The sequence below is a fragment of the Lagopus leucura genome, unplaced genomic scaffold, assembly GCF_019238085.1.
Source record: "Lagopus leucura isolate 7727_CA_CO unplaced genomic scaffold, USGS_WTPT01 Super-Scaffold_100055, whole genome shotgun sequence".
Taxonomy (NCBI): Eukaryota; Metazoa; Chordata; class Aves; order Galliformes; family Phasianidae; genus Lagopus; species Lagopus leucura.
This window is the reverse complement of record NW_024962301.1, coordinates 1584073-1603730: the sequence shown is the minus strand read 5'-3', so window position 1 is coordinate 1603730 and position 19658 is coordinate 1584073. Positions and strand designations below refer to the sequence as shown.

The window sequence follows — 19658 nt, the reverse complement described above, 5'->3', positions numbered from 1 at the left end:
GACACAATGTTTTCCTAGTACCTGTGTTTTCCAGGCCCTTTTCTGATCTCCTTCCAAAGACCTTTGCCCTAGTTCAAGTCAACAACAGCTGCTGAAAAGCTCCTCCCCAGGGGAGGAGAAAAGAGGGTTCATTTTCAAGAATAATATAACAGCATTAGGAGAAAACATGATGCAGTGAAGGTGATAGCTGTTGGGGTGACGTGCTGAAGCTTTGCAGTCATGTTTACTTTGGCTCTGTGCAGACCTGGTGCTACCTGCAGGCTGCGTCACGGCTGGGACAGGTGCCAAGCCTGCAGTTGTAGAGGATTCAGCACAACGGCAGGGCAAGGCCAGCAGGTCGGCCTGCAGGAGAAGCAAGTGGGAGCAGACCTGGAAATGCCTGTTGCAAGAAGAGAAGCTGAGACCCTCTTCCAAGAGCGGCCTGAGCCCGGGAACCAGTATTTGGAGGATGCTTTGCTTCGGAGTTACCTGGAGGCACACCTTCCTCCCAAGGTCTGACGTGTGTGTGTGTATGTGTGTGTGTGTACACACTGCAGTGCTGGCTGGGTCACTGTTTGTGAACAGAACCTTTCTCTGAACCCTTCTGTGCCTTCCGTGTTTAACTGGGGGGAATTTAGCAGCGTTCCTTAAAACTTGTTGTGTGTGTAGGGGTGAAAAACACTCCCAGGACATAAGCAGAAATAGAAAGGGCCTAGTGGGCTCCTCTGGTCTGGGTGTTCCTGGAAGAGTGTTTGGAAATTGCCAGTACATTTGTTGTCTGGTGTCATCCAGAGTAAGAAATTTCACAGAAAGGGAAAAAAAATGGAGGTACATCCCAAATCTGCTGTGCTCTTCCCCTTCCCTCTCTCTGGGGAAGCAGGATTTTCAAGGAAATCCCTTGCCAAAGTAACAAGGCTGATCTCAGCTGTAAGCTGAAGAGGATGCAAAGGCCCTCTGGGGATTACTGCCTCTCAGCAACAGTCCTTGGCTTTTCTGAGTTGATATTCAGAGAGCAAAGGCTCAGCACAGAGCTGCAGGGGCACAGAGAGGAGGAGCAGCAGCCTGTGCTGTGAGGTTCCATCCTGCAGAAAGCCCTGGGCTCCCTGCAGTGCCTGTGCTCTGCCTTCCCCCCCTAGGGACTGCAGTTTGTCTCACTTGCTGAGGGTCAGATCTCACGGAGCTGGGTGTGAATTCTGTGTTTCATTGCAGCAGAAGCAGAGCCCGTAAAGCCACTGTGTGAGTAAAGGAGACGTATCCTGGCTGCCAGCAACGCTCTTCCTGCTTGGTCTGCAGGTCAGGAAGGTCTTGGGGCAGTAAGAGTGTAACAGGAGCACCATGAGCTTGCTATTGGCACTGCCGTGATGGAAGACAGGAATGAGGCACCTCCAAGCAGTGGAGAAAGGCTGTGGCCTTTCTAAAGGAGGATGGCTCCTACTCTGCACCTGACTCTTCCCATTTCCTGAAGAATTGAGAGGGTCAGAGCTGCTCTCCACTCCTTCTCCAGGGAGACAAAGCAGCTGCAATACCCACATCAGCAAATCTCCCTTCCATTTCTGCCTCTGGTCCCAGCGGGGCAGTGTTGCCTCGCTCTGCTCCCAGTCTCCCGCAGCACCGCCTTGCCCGCAGCCCGGAGCTGCTCTCCATGCCAGCACCCCCCTCTCCCGTCCAGGACAGCAGCAGCCGCAGCTTGGCGCATCGCCCTGAAGCAGACACCGCTACAGTGGGTGTTGATTCCTGTTGTACTATTTACCCGTGTTTAGCGGTGAACATAGAGATGTCTCTGGAACGGAGCAAGGGATTTCTTTGTTTGAAGGTGATTTCTGGAGAGCACAGCAGGAAGCACCTGCTGGGTTTTTTTAAGCGCAGTTTCGAGATACCCACTGATCTTTGACCCCTCTGTAAAGAAATCTCAATAGCAAGGCTCATGTGTTTGTGCTCTCGGTGTGTTTTCACTCCGTTCATCCCTGGAACATCAAAGCACTGATTGGGGTGAAGGAGACCAGCTGCTGGCTGCAGCTTGGAACCTCATGGTTTGCAGGTGCCCCAGCAGCAGTGCATTACGTACAAATGTAGCAGCTCTGATTTTGTTCTTTTCCCTTGGAAATAAAGGGAAGGACGGCGGTTCATAGGTCAGGAGCAGAGCTCACGGCTAGGTGCTGTGGTTTCTTTAGAAGATGTGGGTACGGAGTTGGTAGTGAGCTGACAGGAGTGTGCTGACAGGAGACCTGTGGTGAACGCACGTCCATCTGCCTGCAAAAACCTCCAGCTAAATGGTCCAAAGGTCCTTCTGGTACTTCAGGGATCAGTGAAATCCTTCTACTTTGGATTCCTAGCTTGTCTCTCTGAACCAGCTTTCAAATAGTTACAGGGCAATAAGCCTTGGGGCACGCACCCAGCGCTCCTGTGGGCTTGTGTTGTGATCTCTAAGGCTGCTGCAATGTTCACCTGATAAAACAACGTGTGTTGTGAGGATGGAGACTTCCAGGCTGGACAGCGTGTGAAGGGTTCTCTCTACACAGAGCAGTGGAAGGATCAGTCGTACGGGATGGAATGTGATGAAAAGTCAATGCAAGGGGAAGCAGGGAAAGGAAGCAGGGTTTGTATTTCTGCAGCGGCAAATGAATGCATTTTATAACTGCACCATTCAGTCACAGCAAACATGGCATTCACCTCCACAACTGCAATTATCGAGGAGGAAATGAGCATCTTTTATGGGCCTAGAGAACAGCAAAAAGTATTCCTCAGTTGAAAATTAATCTTGTTCAGGCGCTCGCGTGATGCCCCATGATATCTTTGGACACATTTTTGCTAACCATCCATGCTAGGGGCTGGGTTACCCAGCTTTAACCATGTCTATATCAGGTTGTTTATGTCTAAAGTTCACCAGGCTCCGGCTGCAGACAGTGAAGAGGAGCAAGCACCTGCAGAGGGCAATTCCATCACCTCAACACGAGGAGCTGGGGAGGTGGGGATGAGTCATTTCTCTGCAGGTGATGGTTTCTGTCCATTAGCCATGGACAGACTCCCATGTCCAAGCCAGCCAAGCCTGACTAAAAAGAGAGTTAATGAATCTTTATGTGGGGGCATTCAGGAAGCTGGCTGCAGAGTGGAAATGTGAATGTAGATACACCTTATGTGCAAGGCAAAGCTCAAATCAGAGCAGCATGGGATGGCTTAGGTTGGAGGGGGCCTTAAAGACCATCCAGTTCCAACCCTGCCACGGCAGAGATGCCAACCACCAGATCAGGCTGCCCAGGAGCCCATCCCGGCTGGCCTTGAATGTCTGCAGGGTCATGGATGATGGAGCCCTCCTTCTTTTCCCATCTGATAAGGAGTTAACTGGTGATTTCAGTGGAAGTTTTTCTATAGAGATGAAGGATTTCCATTTTTGGCACCTTTTTCCTTGGCGTTCTTTTCCAGCACTAAATCACAGAGTGGCTTTGGTTGGAAGGGATCTCGAGGTCGTCTCGTCCAAATCCCTCTCTCGCATGCATCTGTGTGGCTCTCAGCCCCAATATAACAACTCTTCTGTCTTCTGTAAAACCCAGAGATGCTGCCAGGAGTAACTTGAAAAAAACGATTGTGAAAAAAAAACATGACAGCTGAGCACAGCTGTGCCAGCAGAGGCCAAGAGACAAGCTGTCCTGCTGCATCACAGAGCACGGTGAGCCAAGTGGCAAGAGATCATCAGTGCCCAGAACAGTACGGCCAGGACTTTGCCTTTGCCATTAGCACTGAGGCCCCTCGCCTTCCAAGCGAGAACTGAAAGGCTCTCGTTGCTTCACAGGTACTGGAGGAGGTGAGCCAGGAGCTGGAGGGGTTTGGAAACCGTCTGCTAACCAAGATCGGACCTCTGGGATGGGAATGTGAGTTGAATCCCCCTGTATTTTGGCAGTACGACGCCTGGGGGCAGCGGGTGGATCACATTGTCACCTGCTCAGCCTGGAAGAGGATGAAGGAGATTGCAGCAGAGGAGGGGCTGATTGCTGAGGCCTATGAGAGAAGATACTCCAACTGGAGGTAACTGGGTGGGATGGGAGTGACTTGGTGTCCTGCAGGCTGTGTTCAGCATCTGGAAGGACTGAATTGTTTTGTAATGGGTAGGAGGTGATGCGTGAACCAAAGCACACCTACTGCTGTACTGAACAGCAGCGCCTGTCCATTGCAATGTTCCACATCAGCAGTGATAAGGTGTAACTAATGGCCTGCAGTTGATCATAATACTCTCTGGCGTCGCTTTCCTCATTCTGGGGCCTGGCTTCCCTGAGCTGCTCCAGCTTTACATGCACTACTCGTAACACAGAAGTCTGGAATTTTACTTGCAGTTTCATTGTGTTCCAGCCTCTGGAGATAGACCCAGATTTCTTATTTTTGAGACGTGCACTTGATGTGCACCAGATGGCAATCGCTGCCTTCCATCCAGCCCCACGCTCACAATTCCTCTGGGACCAAGAAACATTTCTGCTCTGCTTCTGCTTTCGTGGTTGAAGCCGTTTCTTCTCTCCTAGAAACGAATGGTCTAACCAACCCATTTTGGCTGTGTTTTTCCCCTCTGTTCCTAGTCAAGACACCTGCATATCCTCCTGCTGCTGAACTGCTGTGAATCCCGTCTGTTTTCACTCTCTCTCCTAGCCGTGTGCACCAAGCTGTCAAACTGTACTTGTTTTCAACCGCCTCTGGGGGTTTCAACTGTCCGCTGGCCATGACTGATGGAGCAGCCAAAGTCATTGAGGTATGAGCTGAGCTGCTCTCTGAAGACACAGCCCACGTCCTGAAGAGCTGGCCGAGGACCAGGGAGAGCTGATCTGCCTTCTGGCTCTGGACGTGGCCCTGCCTTGCTCTGTGACTCAGCTCCATCTCCCTCCACCTGACTTTCTGCTTCAGTTACAGCCTGTGCACCCAGGCCAGCTTCTATGTTTGCATACAGTACTTGCACAGCCAGGCCTCTACTGCATACAAACCCTGCAGTAGCACTGCAGGAGCTGGAAAGTTGTCCCACCTTTCTTACTACGAGGTTCAACAGCCTTCTTTCCCTGTCCCCTCTGTGGAGCAGGAGTTAAATGAATTGAGCCAGATCCAAACGTGATGGATGGATCTGAGCTATCAAGGCTTCCCAGTCTGAAGGTCTGGCTGTGTTTCAGAGACACCTTTGCACTATGTAACTAGCTATGTGGGGTGCAGGGAAAAGCAAGGCAGAAAGTAGCTAACCCTGGGCATCCTAACTGAAGAGAAACAAAATTCCACAAGGGAATTACCTTTTCCTGGATGCTGGTGACATCCAAAGATGCACACAGATGTACTGGTGCTGCCCTGGGAGCTCTGCCCAGCTGTCAAGCAGTGCAGCAGTTCAAGGTGAGCAGTGCTGCTCAGCACTCCTCAGTCCACACTTCCTGCCCACGCGGTGCAGCTGCACTCAAGCCAGGTGGTTTCACATTGCCAGCAGTGCAAACAGATGCAGTGCAGGACAGCCCTGACTGCAGACAACCCATTCTGAGCCTGGTGAGGATGCTCGTAGGACAAGCCAGTGTTAATTAAGGCAAATGTCTAATTGCATCTACTTCGGTATGATTTTGGTTTCTTTTCCCTCCCCCCAAACAGTCCCTGGGTGTTCCTGCATCTCTGAGAAATGCTTTTGACCGTCTGACATCTCGTGACCCCAGGAAGTTCTGGACCTCTGGCCAGTGGATGACTGAGCGCCGGGGGGGCTCTGATGTTGGTACGTGCTGGGTGGGCAGCAGCCAGGTGTGCCAGGGAGGGCTGAGAACGTCCAAAAAATCCTACACACAGAGCTGTGTTTGGCCAACAGAAGGCCCAGCCTCTGTGCACTGCTCACAGGTACGGAGCTCTGCTCCTTGCTCACGTCGCACTCTGATGGCTGCTCTGTGATCCAAACCTTGAGCAGGGCAGCTGGGACTGAGGAGCAGCCTTGACCTTCAGCTTTGGCCCTTGGCAAATGATTGCAATAGCTGGGAAACCTCAGGACCCCACTGCAGGAAAGGGAGTCACCTGCCTCTGATGAACCCTCTTCCCAGTTGGAGGAGCTGTGGAGTTGGATCAGCTGTGCAGGGAGAGCTACAGAGGTGGCATCATTGCGGGGCTCTGGATGATGGCATCCCTTGTGGCTCTTGGCTGAGGTAGCTCCTAAACAGAGGCCTTGTATTACAAACACAGCACGTTTTGCTTACAGAGCACTGCCTTACCACTGTTAGATTGGGCTGTTGCTGGGTAGACTTGCAGCTAAACTGAACATTTTTCCTTTCCAGTTCTTAACTCTGGCTGCATTTCTTATCCAGCGTCAGTGAAAGAGATTAGCAGCTAATCCATATTTCATCCAGGCAGCATGGGGCGACTTAAAGAGCTGCTGCTTAAACTGAAAATCAGCATCGATTGATACAGAAGTTCCTGTAAAGCCGTGATCTTCTGCTCCTTTTTTGCAGCTAATGGCACAGAGACGGTGGCCAGAAAGCAGCCAGATGGCACATATCATCTCTATGGTTTTAAATGGTTTACATCAGCTGCTGATTCTGATATGGCACTGACCCTGGCCAGGATAGAGGATGCTGAAGGACGTGTGAAACAGGTCTGTTCTGCGGTGGAACGCCTGGGGGAGGAGGGGAACTTTTAACTTCCTTTTTTCATTGTCATGAAATCTTCTCTGCATGCCTTTCGAACGACCCCAGGGCTCCGGCGGGCTGTCCCTGTTCTTCCTGAGGGTTCGAGATGAGGAGGAAAAGCTGAATGGTATCCAAGTGCAAAGACTGAAAGCGAAGTTGGGCACACGGCAGATGGCGACAGCAGAGCTGTGGCTAAATGGAGCTAAAGCAGAGCTGGTGAGTGAGGTTTGCCCCTCCTCCCGGGACTCGGCGGGCTCGGCAAGGCAGGCTGCTCTTGGAGGGGTTGGCAGCGATACCACCTGAACAAGTGGGGCTATGTCCCACATCCGGGGCTGGCTGCTCATTCCGCAGAATCCTTCCCCAGCAGGGCTCTGTTGAAGCTGTGAATGGCTCAGGGAAAATCGTGCAGGAGAAAAAAGAAAGTGGTTTTAAGCTGGTCATTTCCCTGATGCAGTTGCATGAGCCCAGCTGAGGGACAGTTCTGCGTAGCATACAGGTAGAACAAGCAGCCAGGAACCAGAACTGATCACGCTGACTCCCGCTGGTCCCCAAATCTCTCTGATTATGCCATGTGGCTAAAATGAGACAGCAGTGTTCCAAAGCAAGCAGGTCTCTCTGCCACTGGAGGATAGACAGAAGCAGAGTGGATGGCTGCATCTGTCTGCCTTTGGGCACATCTCTTACTGAGAGGGAGGTGCTTCGGCTCCAACCTTTGTTCCTTGGTGGTTTCAGATCTCTGCAGAAGGTCGTGGAGTGGCCTCCATCTCCAACATGCTGAACATAACTCGGATCCACAACGTCATCGGTGCAGTAGCTTCCATGAGAAGGTGAAGGCAGCACGGATCCCCCCAGAGCTGAAGGAACAGCTTATGAGCACGGGGGAGTTTGCAGTGCTCAGCACTGCCTCTGCAGGCACGGGTCTGGAAGCCAGCAGTGCTGGAAAGAGCTGGCCTGTGTGTGGGCTGGAATGAGCCAGGCAAAGCTCATCCAGTGAGGATGGTTGGAAGGAAAAGCCTGGAAAGGAAGTAGGAAAGATGCTTCTCTGACACCTTGCACTGTCTGTATTCTCCCCAGGATGATCAGTCTGAGCAGGCAGTATGCCCTAAAACGGGTTGCCTTCGGGAAGCTCCTCAAAGATCATCCCCTGCACGTGCAGACGATCGCCCGGATGGAGGTAAGGCTGCAGGAGCAGAGCCGAGTCTGGGAAAACAGAAAGAGGACAAGGATCCTCGGTGGCCTGAGGGCACAGCCAGTCTGGCTCCGTGTGGAGATGAGGCATAGGGAGCTGGGAATTGCCACAGTCTGCTGGGATTTGAGCTGATGCTGGGTCTGGCTTCTGTGCTGCACTGTAGGTTTCCCTAACAGCAATGACCTGGAGCTGTTGTGAGAGGGACGCCAGAGCTCAGTGTGCTTCCACTGTGCTGTGCCCTCTGGGGTCAGTCATTACATCAGCTTCCAAGCAAGGCACCACGGCCTCCTGAGCTGCACTTAACAGACGTGCAGGGCTGACGCAGAGCCACGCAGCACAGCTGGCAGCTCACACAACAGGAGATGAACTGCTCTGTTCTCAGCGGGCTGTAAGGACCCCCGAGGAGGCACACTGCATATTCAGAGATGGCTTTGCTGTCAGTGTGCCCACACAGTGCTCACCACCACGAGGCACCCATTTGAATACAGCCTCCAGATGTAATTTGCATCCAGTGAAATAATGGTTAAGTGGTAGAGGAGAGGAGTGAGCTGGGGCTCTGGCTGTGGGCCTTCGCTCGTGGCAAAGCGTCTCACAGCTCTGCCTCAAAGCTGAGCTGGAGCAGCCCACTAAACCCGAGACACAGCAGCTTCCTCCCACTGCCAGAACTTCAAAAAGAAGGCACACAGTTCTCCTCATCCATCCAGGCACTGTTTCTTTTAGCTGGTGTAACAGCACTGTTCATTCTTGGGCTGCAGTAGTGCAAAGATTTAAACCAGCATTTAAAACTCTGCATGCAGAACGGAGCAAGGAGGAGAGGGAATGTTACCCCAACAGCTGCCAAGCATAATTTAAAGCTCCAGCATCTCCCAATTTAAAGCTCCAGCATCTCCCAATTTAAAGCTCCAGCATCTCCCAGTTTAAAGCTCTAGCATCTCCTAGCCTGTAGCATTCTACGGCCAGAGCTTCCTCCAAAAGAAAGGCCAGATCCCACGCAGTCCCACAGCACACCATCACACACAGGAGCTACAAATCTCCATCTCCCAGTGCTTGGCACATTGCAGCTTGCCAAGGCAGCATGTCAAATGTCACATGGAATCTGCCAAAGACTTTGCAAGTCTGGTGGTCTGAGACTCTCAGAGGTGCAGCCTCGTGTCCATTATCATTTGGAGGAGCGTGGATTTGTGGCCTGGGTGCCTGATGGAAGCTTTGATAAGGCTCCTGTTAGGCCCAGGGAGATGGCATCATTCCTTTCTTCATACTGGGCTGCTTCTAACACGTGCCTTGCTGGTCGCTGGTCTTTGTCTCTGAAGACAATTTTGGGAAGGGTTGGATTTTGCCACTTCCAGACAGGCTCGTGGCACCTCAGCAGCCCAGGCTGGGACCAGTCTGAGCTCAGGACCCACGCCAGCAAAGCTCCCTGCTTCTCCCCACACAGGTGCAGACACGAGGGGCTTTTCTTCTCCTTATGGAGATGGCTCGGCTGCTTGGACTTGCAGAAACCAACATGGCAAGCGAGCAGGACCAGCTCCTCTTGAGACTGCTTGTTCCAGTTGCCAAACTGTACACGGGGAAGCAGGTATGGAACAAGCAATGGGTTTGTCTGGAGCAGGGCTGTGCGTTCCCAAAGAGCTGGAAAAGAGATGTTGTAGCACAGCCAACACAGAGGGCAGCAGGAGCAGGGGTACAGGCAGCGAGCGACCGCCCTGCAGGGCCTGCAGCATGATGGCTGCTCTGCACTAAGGCTGGGCTTTCAATTGGGAGACCTGTAACCCTGCTCTCAGGAAGCACCCAGCACACCAGGGTCCTTCCAGCAGGCGAGCCATGGGGACAACAGGCAGAGCAAGCGCTCTGATGCACTGCGTCTGCCACAGAGGAATGGTGCTGAGGCTTTAGCAGAACTCCCTGTGCTCCAAGGCCAAGTTGGGACCCTGAGCCACAGGAAATATCCTTCTAGTTATGAATAAACAGAAGAGAGGTAGCAGTGTTAGTCGCATTAGCCTTCACTTCGGGGATCCAGCCCCTCCTTACCTGCCATCAGCTTGGATACAGAAGCTTACACATCGTAGGCAAGCAGGTGGCAAAGATTCTCCTGAGATACAGGCACCTCCTTTATGCACCAAGCAAGCACAGTTTTGCCCTTACTTAGAGAGAACTCCAGTGACAAACACCCCTCCTGGAGGTTCTCCCCAGCTCTGACTGCTCCCACATCTCCTCCCAGTGTTGCTCAGTCTCCATTCCCCAGGCTGCAGCTCCCCTTGTGTAACCAGCAGCCTGCCTCAGCAGCTCAGGGGCCCGGCAGTCCTATCCTGGCAGGAACTGCAGTGTGATGTCAGAGGTTTCTGGCCACTTTCTCCCTCTGTGCGTTGTGTATTATGTTGGCTCTCTGCTTTTTTTTGCAGGCTTCTGCCGTTGCTATTGAGGCAATGGAGTCTTTTGGAGGACAAGGTTACATGGAGGATACAGGCTTACCAGTCATAGTTCGTGATACTCTGGTAAGAGAACAGCAGGAAAAGCTTTTGCCTCACTTCATCCCTTCTTAGCTGCCTGGCACAGACAGGCTCAAATGAAAACACAGACCTGTAGGGATTGGACAGATCAGCACAACGGGAAAGGCATCACAACAGAGATGTAATGACAAAAGGACTGGGACAATAAAGAGGTGCTACAAAGGAAGGGAAGAAGATTGCTCACCCCTATCAGAAGATTCCAGGTTTGCAGGGCAAAGCTCCACCAAGGAGGGATCACCAGAAAGAGATCCTTCCCCAGTGAGCAGCCAGCCCTTCAGTGAGGCCTAAGAGAGGTGCAGCCAGGCTCCATCCCTTCCTATCACAGCTGAACTGCCTTCACCTCAATTCAGTCACTCTTCAATCAGTGCTTCAGGCCAGGGTCAGCAGTTCCCATACGTCCCAGACTCACCCCCTAGCTCTCCTCACCAGAGCTTCTTTCCACTTGTGGTCAGGCAGGAAATCCCTGGAGATTGTCTGGATCTCCTGTTACTCTGTAGCTCTGCAGCCTCACGTTCGCTGTCCTTTCTGGCAGCTTTCAGCCCCCAGCAGCTCCTCTGTGCTCTCACAGTCCCTCCTATCACGCAGGTGCTGTCCATATGGGAAGGAACAACAAATGTCCTATCGCTCGACGTCCTGAGGTCCCTCACCAAGAGCCGGGGGCAGGCGATGGCCGTGTTCTTCTCCACAGTGCAGGTGAGCCCTCAGCAAAGCACCAGTAAGCCTGCTTTGATGCTTTGGCAGCCTTGGTGTTGGTGCTTCTGGCTGAGACTGCTAGAGAACGTGCCCAAACTCATGGCTTAGGACAAGCACTCCGAGTTGTTTCACAATCTGCTTTTTAAATGGCACTTACAAAAGCAGAGCACAGGCAGTGTTGATTTTGGGATCCTTGCGTGCTGCAAAAAACGCAGATAATTTCATCTCTCCAATGAGGAGCTGTGCACTGTCTGTTCTTCAGGAAAGGCACCGATGTGAGTTTATTTTTAATGTGAGTCACCTCCCTGAGCCCCAAATCAGTTTTGTGGGGTTTTTCTGTTTGTTTTGCTCTGTTGTTTTTCCTTAAGCTGCAAAAGCAGCACAAGTCTGATAAATCTGAAACCTTCTCCAGGGCCACCTTCTGCAATATGACTTTCTATTTTTATTCCCACTGAAAAGACGGAAAGAGCCAAAGGAATCCCACTGCTGCCTCCTTGGAGGTGCAGCTCCCTGCCCTTACCCACAGGCTGCTCCTTTAAAGGCGCTCAGGCAAAGGCAGCCACGGAGAGTTCAAAGAAGCTCAAATTTCCTGAAGGTAAATGAGAATCCGTGCCATCAAGGGGCGCACAAAGCAGCCCGGAAGGCACGATCACCACATCAGAGGATGTTCCCTCAGGAATTGGATTATTCATTGAGGTAGAGCAATTCAGACCATTAGCACACAGCTGTGCTTGGGAATCCTAAGCTGCTGGATTTCAGCACCTGCAGACGTTGCTTTCTCATCCCCCACGAGAAGAAGTGAGAGTTCTGGGCTGCTTCTCTGCCTTCAGCACTCAGTTTGCTTTGGGGCGCAGGGCAGAGGTGGTGCCTCTGTGGGCTCCGTTCAGCACAGCTCCAGCAGAAGGGAGAATGGGAAGTGAAGTGCAGAGCGTGGCGCTGACACGAGCTGAGCTGTGGGCTCTGGTGCATCCTGGAGGGAGCAGCTCCATCCTCTGCTTCCTCCCGGACGCATTAACCAGACCTGACTGCTCACAGGGCTGCAGCTGGGCCCTGAGCTCCAACACGGGTTCTTACCATCCTCTCGTACAACTTCCATTGCCGGAAAAATGCCTCAAACAATGTGACCATCAAACAAGAAAGCCACGTTTGCTCATAAGCAGGACTAACGAGCAGAGCCACTAATTAACAAGCAGTTCAGTCTGACACTGAAGAGAGTGGAGGAGAGGGTGGTAGGCTCTAAAAATGGCCTGGAAAGAAGCTGGCCTCTACAGGCTCACGTTGATTGGAACAGTTGGGACTGGGACACGTGATGCAGGGGTCTGCAGAGTTTGGGCTGTATGGTTTCAGCTCCTTTCCAAATCACAGCTTCAGCACAGCAGGAAATCAGCGCAGCTTACTGAGGTGAGAGCCCACAGAACAACAGAGCTGACACTTGTGCTTCCAGCCCCGTTCTGATGCTCTCCATGCTGCCGCTGATCGCTGTGCTGCTGAAAACCATTCAGACAACCCTTGGCCTGGGAGCACAGCCAGGGCAGCGTGGCCTGGGCCTGTCTGCAGCACGGCGCAGCGCTGGCTGCCACCCAAGCTGCTGGGGATACGTTTGTGCCCCTGGGGACTTTGATCCACTTTTAAACCACCTCATGGGCATTCTCTGGCTCGGAGGGTTCTTTGCACTTTGTCTTGGCCCATTAATGATGGGCTTTTTGTATTCGTACAGCATCTCCTGCGAGCGCTCCTGTGCTGCTTTGCCTCGAGTGCAGAACAGCAGAACAGCACTGCGCCGTCCTTGTAGGCAGGCAGCGCTGCCCAGGGTGTTGTTGTAGAAGCAGTACAGAAAACAGAACAGGTTTGGCTGCACAGGCTGAGCACCGCTGCTTTGCTGTGCTGCTGGGGGAACGGCAGCGACGCTGCAGGTGCTGGTAGGTGTTGGTTTGTGAATGGCCTCAAAGGAGACTGAATGACAAACAGCGTAAATCCAAACGTGTTCCCGTTCTGCCCTCAGCCTCGCTGCAGGGAGGGATGTGAGCGCTGCAGAGGTGCGGCACAGCGCTGAGGGCCTCGTTTCAGAGGAAAGCACTTTGCAGTGAGCAGGGACACCCGCAGCCCCTCAGGTGCTCGGAGCCGACCCCTCGTTGGCCTCGGTGCCACGCAGGTCAACGCGCCTCCCGTGATTGTTTTGCAGAACAAACTGGAGTCGGCTTGGAGCAGCGCGGAGCTGCAGGCCGCAGCGCAGTCTGTGCAGGATGCCGCCGGCCGCCTCGCACGGTTCTGCCGAGGAGCTGCTTCCGAAGGGGCAGCGCCCATGGAGCTAGCAGCAAGAGACTTCTCCTACTCCCTAGCAAGGATCTATGCAGGTAGGGAGGACAGAGGTGAATTTCAGAGCAGGAGGGCTGTGAGCTGTCCTGCTGTCCCCAGGCTTCGCTCCAGCTCAGGAGCGGAGTTTTAAAGAAAGCCGTCGTGCAATCATAGAACAGCTTGAGTTGGAAGGGACCTTGAGAGGCCGTCTGGTCCCACTCCCCCAGGGCAAGCAGGGACGCCCACAGCTCAGGCTGCTCGGCCTGCTGTCCCCACCTCCTTTCCAGCGGAGGCAGCTCAGCACGGGAAGCAGTGCTGAGCAGCTCAGCCACCCGAAGCCCAGCAGCACTGACACACCTCGTCCTTTCGCAGGAGCTCTGCTAATTGAGCACGCGGCTCGGCCTGGCTCCTCCCTCCTTGATGTCTGTGCCGCTCAGAGGTAAGCAAAGCCCCTGGCTCTGACCACGTTAGGTGACCTCTCGTGCCGCAGCGCTGCTCTGCCTGCATGGGGGCCACGCTGCGGTCAGACCCGAACTTCACATCCCGGGTGGAGACAAACACCCTTGTGGGTTGGTTCCCAGCAGCATCGCTGCCATTCTCTGCACCCTGGGGAATCTCCACCCCGCAGCGACGAGAATCGTCCAACTCGGGGAAACCCTCGGGAGCAGCCGGCGTTGCGTGCGCAGCACGGCTCGGACAAACCGCCGCGTTCTGTGTTCAGGTGGTGCAGGCAGGAACTCTGCCCCGCGGCTGCAGAGCTGGAGAACGGCAGCTACAGCGCCGAGGAGTCGACCCTGGACGGCGCCCTGGTGTACGACGGCAGCCCCGCGGGCAGCAGGCTGTGACTCAGACAGGTAACGGAGACGCTCAGGTTGCACCCGAGGCAGCTGCAGGGAGCACGGCGAGCCCCCGATGGGGGTCGCTGCTGAACAGAGGTATTTCCGTCTCCAGGGCAGCGGTGGCTGGGTCTGCACAAGCGTTTGGACCCAGAGCACCGGTGCAGCTTTGAGACAAACATCCACAGCAGCCCCACTCATAGAACCATGGAATCATGAAGGTTGGAAAGGACCACTGAGGTCCTTTCCATGGTGCAACTTGAGGCCATCACCTCTCGTCCTGTTGCTGTTGCCCAGGAGCAGAGGCCAATCCCCACCTCACCACAACCTCCTTCCAGGAGCTGCAGCAATAACGTCTCCCCTGAGCCTTTTCCTCTTTAGGCTGAGCCATCCCAGCTCCCTCATTCCCTGTCAGAACTCAACGCATCCAGACCCCGCACAGCTCCACAGCCCTTCCCTGGACACACACCAAGGTCCCCGCGGTTCCTTGCAGGGCCTTCCTGCCCTCAGGCACATCCACACTTCCTCCCAGCATGGTGGCACCTGCAGAGCTGCTGCTGGGCTCGCAATCCCCTCGTGCAGATCATCCACAAAGGTATCAAACATTGCCAGCCCCAGTCGCCACACGTCGGCTCGGTTTGCTGAGCGCTTTGATCGGAAGCCAACCCCATTCCTTAGGGGAGGAGGGCGCCCTGCGGCCGTGCACGGAGCGATCCGAGCCGCCTCGGGGAGCTGCAGGCACCGGGCGGACGCTGCCATCAGGGCACACGGCAAACCCCCCCCCAGCACCCCCTGGTGCTGCCTTACTGCCGGTGCAGATGCAGCCAGCGGGAGATGTCGAGATGCTCTTGCTGTGTTTTAGGCAAATGCTGAGTGATCCGATCGCTGTCAGGATCAGTGACTCGAAGCGGCAGCTGAGTGCTAACTGACTTTGTTATAAAGAAAAGCAACGAAAAACTGAAATTATTTAGATTTACAACAGAAAACCTTTGTTTTTTCTCATTCACAGAGCTGCTCTCCAGTGCTGTCTGTGCTCCAACGGCGTTTTCTTGGTGGTGCCTCCACAGGAGCTGCAGCCCTGGCTCACACTGCCCGGATGAAACAAAGTCTTTCTGACCAGAAGTTGCTCACCTCCTCCCTGCCCGCGCTGCCATCACAAAACCATCAGTGCTCACTGGTTGGTTAAGTCGTGCTTTTGGTTCTTTCTTTCTCCCTTGCCCCAGAGCAGCTCTGCTGGGCTTAAAGGTGACCCAAAGCAGAGGCTTTGCTGCACTGCTCCTGGCTGGACACCCCATCCCTGCTCACTGAGCTCCACGGGCAGCAGAGGTGGGCAACAAAAGCAGTCACTACGGCACATCAAAGGCAGCGCTGCTGCCCAGTGCTGCTCCATAACAGCCCTGCGAGGGGGTAAATCGCATCAACCCCATCACTCAGATCCCATCAAGGCCGGACACGTCAGTACCAGAATGAAAGAAAAATCATTTCTGACCTCCAGCAAGCTTATTCATTTCCTTCGTGTGTCACAGCGGTGCTGCAAGTGATGCTGACATCACTTCTGACGCACGCTGGAGATCGGAATCCCGCGCTGCTCCACCAAAGCAAACACTGCCTCACCTGTGCGCCGTGCCCAGCAACCACCAGGGAGCAGCTCTGCGGGCGCTGCTCTGAGGCGGCACAGCACAGGGCTCCCAGCTGCACAGCACCACGGAGGAGTGACTCAAGCACAAGAGGAGCTCCCTAAAATCTTGTAATTGAAACCCGCTGCTCCTCTGCGCGTCTGTAACAGTTGCTGCATTTTCTTCCTGAAGCTGCAAATGCCACCGCTGGCCCTGAGGTCGCCCAGCATGCAGGTGTGAGAGAGCACAGCCATGACCCTGCAGGGGGAGGAGTGGAAAATCCGCTCTTCCAAAGGCGAGAGGGGCAGCAGGCACTGAAGGAGGGGCTGAGTTATGGGGAGAAAGGCGAGACCCAAGGGAGGCTGCCCTGCCCAGCCCTGCTGCGTCCTGCCCTGCTGCTGGGAGGCAGGAAGGAAAGGCAAAGAACTGGGCCGTGTGTCAGCGAATGCTCCCATGCAAAAACGCTAAACTTTATTCACTTTTATTTATATATTTAACAATTCTAAAGTATTTACTTCTCGCTTTGACAAAAATGAAAAATATAGGAGCACTTTACTCTCTGCAGGAGAGACAGGTTATATGTACAGCTATGGAGAGATACTGCTTCCTCCTTTACATACAAAGAAAAAATAATATTAATAAAAAAGTGCTTCGTCGATCAAAAAAAGACTAAGAGCTGCAAGCATTTATTCACACTGTACATCACAGAGCCCAGAAACCCGTATCAAACCTCTTGGCACCTGTCCTTACAACTGCAGAACCCACGCGTGTTTCTGACGCGCCGCACGCCGCTGTTGTCTCACAGCCTCTGCTCCACATCCAACATCCAACATCCAACCGCAGCAGCCCCAGCTCTGCCGGCACAGCGCCCTCAGGTCAGGAGAAAACAGACAAAATTCCACGGCAGAACCCAGCTTTTTCTTTGCTTTTCTCTCCTGCTGCTCCCAGGCCCCTTCCTGTGCCATTTCTGCCCCCACACCTCAGCTCAGAGCGCAGCAACGCCAGCACAGGAAGCTCTGCGTCACTTCTTTCCCCACCAGCCTTCACGAGATGGCCTCTGCCTGACACTGCAGAGCAGATTGTGACGCTGCAGGGAAGGGCAGCGCTCCCTTCCCGAGGATTGTTCGTTATTTCTTTCAGCTCTCAGATACTCAACAGGATTGTTTTGTCCTGCAGAGCAGTGCAGGAGGTGCGAGCCAGGCCAGGCACACGCTGCAGAGCACGACGTGGCCAGCTGCATCCCTGCTGCCCGGCTGCACTGAGCAACACTGCTCTGCTACAAGGGAGAAGGGGCCGAGGGCCTAACGCTCAGTAAGAACGGACACTGAGGAAATCCACAGCTGATTGAGGTGACTCGGAAAGCAACCCAGGCTGGGGCAGAAGGAAGGAGGGGAATCGCGATGTACTGCGAGAGCCCTGCTAGAACCCTCAGGCAGCTCCTCCCTGTCTGGAGCACACTGGAAAAGGAGCAGCCGTGGCAGAAGGCTGCGGCACAGCGCGTTCCTCAGGGACCAAATGCAGCAGCAGTGCAGCGCAGCACAGCTGGAAGTGCTGCTGCTCTGAGCGCCCTCCCCAAAGTGCAGATAAGGAGCTCTGCGCCGAGCAAACCGGCCTACGGTGGGACAGGGACACAAATCAGAGGGCTGCTCCTTCCCCACTCGGTTTTGAATAAGGAATTGCAATTACACTCCTTCAGATAGAGGCGTTGGTGTGACGCCACGCTCGGCCCCTCCTCACCTCTCACCAGCACCCGCTGCTCCTGCAGCCAGCACTGCCCAGCTGTGCCCAGCCAGCAGCACGGGGCTGCGGCAGCACAACCCGCGATCCCCTTCACGCACTCTAAGAACAGAGAGGCAGAGTGCTCTCTTGGGAAAAAGATTCCCACTTCTTCTAGCAGCAACAAGTTCCCAAACAGCAGTTTCTTGTTTGGAAGTAACAGGAGTGATTGAAAGCACCGGCGCTGGGGCTGCAGTGATTCACCTCGCGCACCGCCTGCGCCGATTCCCCTCGTCTCCTTTCCTCCACCAAATTGTCTGCAACGCAGTTCAGCAGTGGGACAGTGAAATACAAAAGGGAGACCTGGTTCTGGTGCCAGCTCCCTTCCCGCCTGTACGACCTTCCAGCAAACAAGCAAACATATATATTATTATATACACACACACACAGGCGCGTACACGCACACACACAGGATAGGACAGAAAGGAAAGGGAACAGCTGGAAGAGGAGATGCCCGCACTGCAGCAGCACGGTGAGCTCCGTCCCGCTGAGCAGCTCCTCGCCCCTCGTCCTTCCGGTCTCGGCCCGCTGGGGTCACAGGATCACACACCTCTGCCACGGAGGGGCGCCGCCTCCCGGCCCGGCCTTTAGTTTGACGTGGCAGTGATGGGTTTGTCCAGTTCAAGATCCAGGCTGGCGCTGCTCGGGTGCAAGCTGCTGTAGCACGATTTGCAGACTCTGCTGGGCTCAAAGAGCTGCTGGCTGGGAACCGGCACCTTCTGGTTACAGCAGCTGGAGCAGAACACGTTTCCGCAATTCCTTGTGTCAGGAACAGAGGAGAAATGGAAAAGACAACATTAGCAGCAGTTGGATGAGGTTAACGGTTGTAGAGTTGTGCTACTCGCGGTGCTGCAGTGCTGTTTGTCCCTAAGCACCAGGACACACAGACAGCCCTGCAGAGCTCCACACCAGAGAGGATGTGAGGGAAACCACGGCACACAGCGGCTGCTCCTCTTTCAAGTGCGCTGCCGGAAGGGTTCAGCACGGAACCGGCACAGAACCAGCACAGGTGATGCAGTCCTCCCAGCCGTGCTGCCCTGCCCCATCCCCAGCACCACACGTCGCTCACAGCAATGCTGTCGGCAAGGAGCACGCGGTGCACGGTGCCATGCTCAGGCTGTGCCGCAGGGATGCACTGCTGCCGGGCGCCCACTGCATGCGACTCACAGGGTTAGGTGAAGTGTGGGAAGCGTCCCCTGCTGCTCCTGCAGCCCTCCCTGCATGCTGCACGCCTCGGCAGGCCGCTCAGGGCTCCCGGCACAGCCCTGCAGTCTGCCATTCACCTCCAGGCCCCGCTCCCTTCTCATCAACTCTGGCATCGGGACTTTACGCCACTACCGATTTGTGCAGGAAAAGATTTGCTGCTGCCAAGAGTGACAAGAAGCTCTGCTTACACCCAGCAGCTTCCATTAATGCTTCGCTGCCAAGAGATGGGGCTCCCAGATACATGGCACTGATGGGGAACAGCCAGCAGAGAAATGCCATTTCCCATTCACAGGGCTGACTTCTGCAGCTCTGCACAGCAGCTGTGGATCTCAGTGCCACAACCCGAGCAGAACGTCACGATGGCCAGCTTGGGGCTGCGGGCTGGAAGCCTTCAGGAATCTGTCAGAAATTACTGCTAGAAAAGCCAGCAGCAGTGAAACGAATTGCTGAGGTGTGATCTGTGCTGTCAGCTCCCATTGCTGCTGTTCAAAGAGCAGTTATCCACAGAAACTTACTGCAGATGGATCGGGTCAGAAACAACCAGAGGGACTGGAAAACCATGATCTGTCTGTTGCAGCTCACCAGCTTCCTAACACAGCACTTATTTGTTGTCCTTTTGTCTTTCTGTGACAGCATTGTGGAACTGCTCTGCCCTGAGCAGCTTTCTGTGCACCCCACTGCTGTGCACGAGGGATCTGGAGATGTTAGACATCTCTCCCCTTGGAGGGCAGGCGACTTAAAGCCACACCACCAAGAGCTCCTTGCACTAAATTATCCACGTTCACCCATTTTGTGAGACACCACCTCTCTCCCAGCCCTGCATTACCTCTTATTGCCACAGTCCTTCCAAAATCAGCATCAATCCTTTTCCATCAACATGCACACACTTGCATGGCTTGCTAACACACTGACACCTCTCAGAATTAATGCAAAAAGAGAAAGAATGG

General features: G+C 54.2%; 3 protein-coding genes across 10 annotated transcripts in view; 1 reads left to right on the top strand and 2 right to left on the bottom strand.

The window, feature by feature from the left end:
- The window catches only part of HORMAD2 (HORMA domain containing 2), a 28169-nt gene extending 26651 nt beyond the window's left edge, over positions 1 to 1518 (bottom strand). The window contains exon 1 of the mRNA XM_042886190.1: positions 1135 to 1518. The gene's annotated coding sequence lies outside the window, so the exon portion shown is untranslated. The remainder of the gene's footprint in view (positions 1 to 1134) is intronic.
- LOC122188125 (acyl-CoA dehydrogenase family member 11-like) lies at positions 105 to 16398 on the top strand. The gene is made up of 15 exons (XM_042886189.1): positions 105 to 492; positions 3767 to 3999; positions 4612 to 4711; positions 5578 to 5695; positions 6417 to 6559; positions 6660 to 6809; positions 7326 to 7420; positions 7668 to 7767; positions 9218 to 9358; positions 10182 to 10274; positions 10875 to 10982; positions 13165 to 13336; positions 13650 to 13716; positions 13999 to 14131; positions 15123 to 16398. Exons 1-14 carry the CDS (start codon positions 220 to 222, stop codon positions 14120 to 14122), a joined length of 1917 nt encoding a protein of 638 aa, XP_042742123.1. The 5' UTR covers positions 105 to 219; the 3' UTR covers positions 14123 to 14131; positions 15123 to 16398.
- MTMR3 (myotubularin related protein 3) overlaps positions 16195 to 19658 on the bottom strand; it is a 74272-nt gene continuing 70808 nt past the window's right edge. For all 8 annotated transcript variants that reach the window (XM_042886183.1, XM_042886181.1, XM_042886179.1 and 5 more), the window contains one exon: positions 16195 to 18264. In XM_042886183.1, coding sequence (XP_042742117.1) covers positions 18093 to 18264 — 172 coding nt within the window. In that variant the 3' untranslated portion in view covers positions 16195 to 18092. The remainder of the gene's footprint in view (positions 18265 to 19658) is intronic.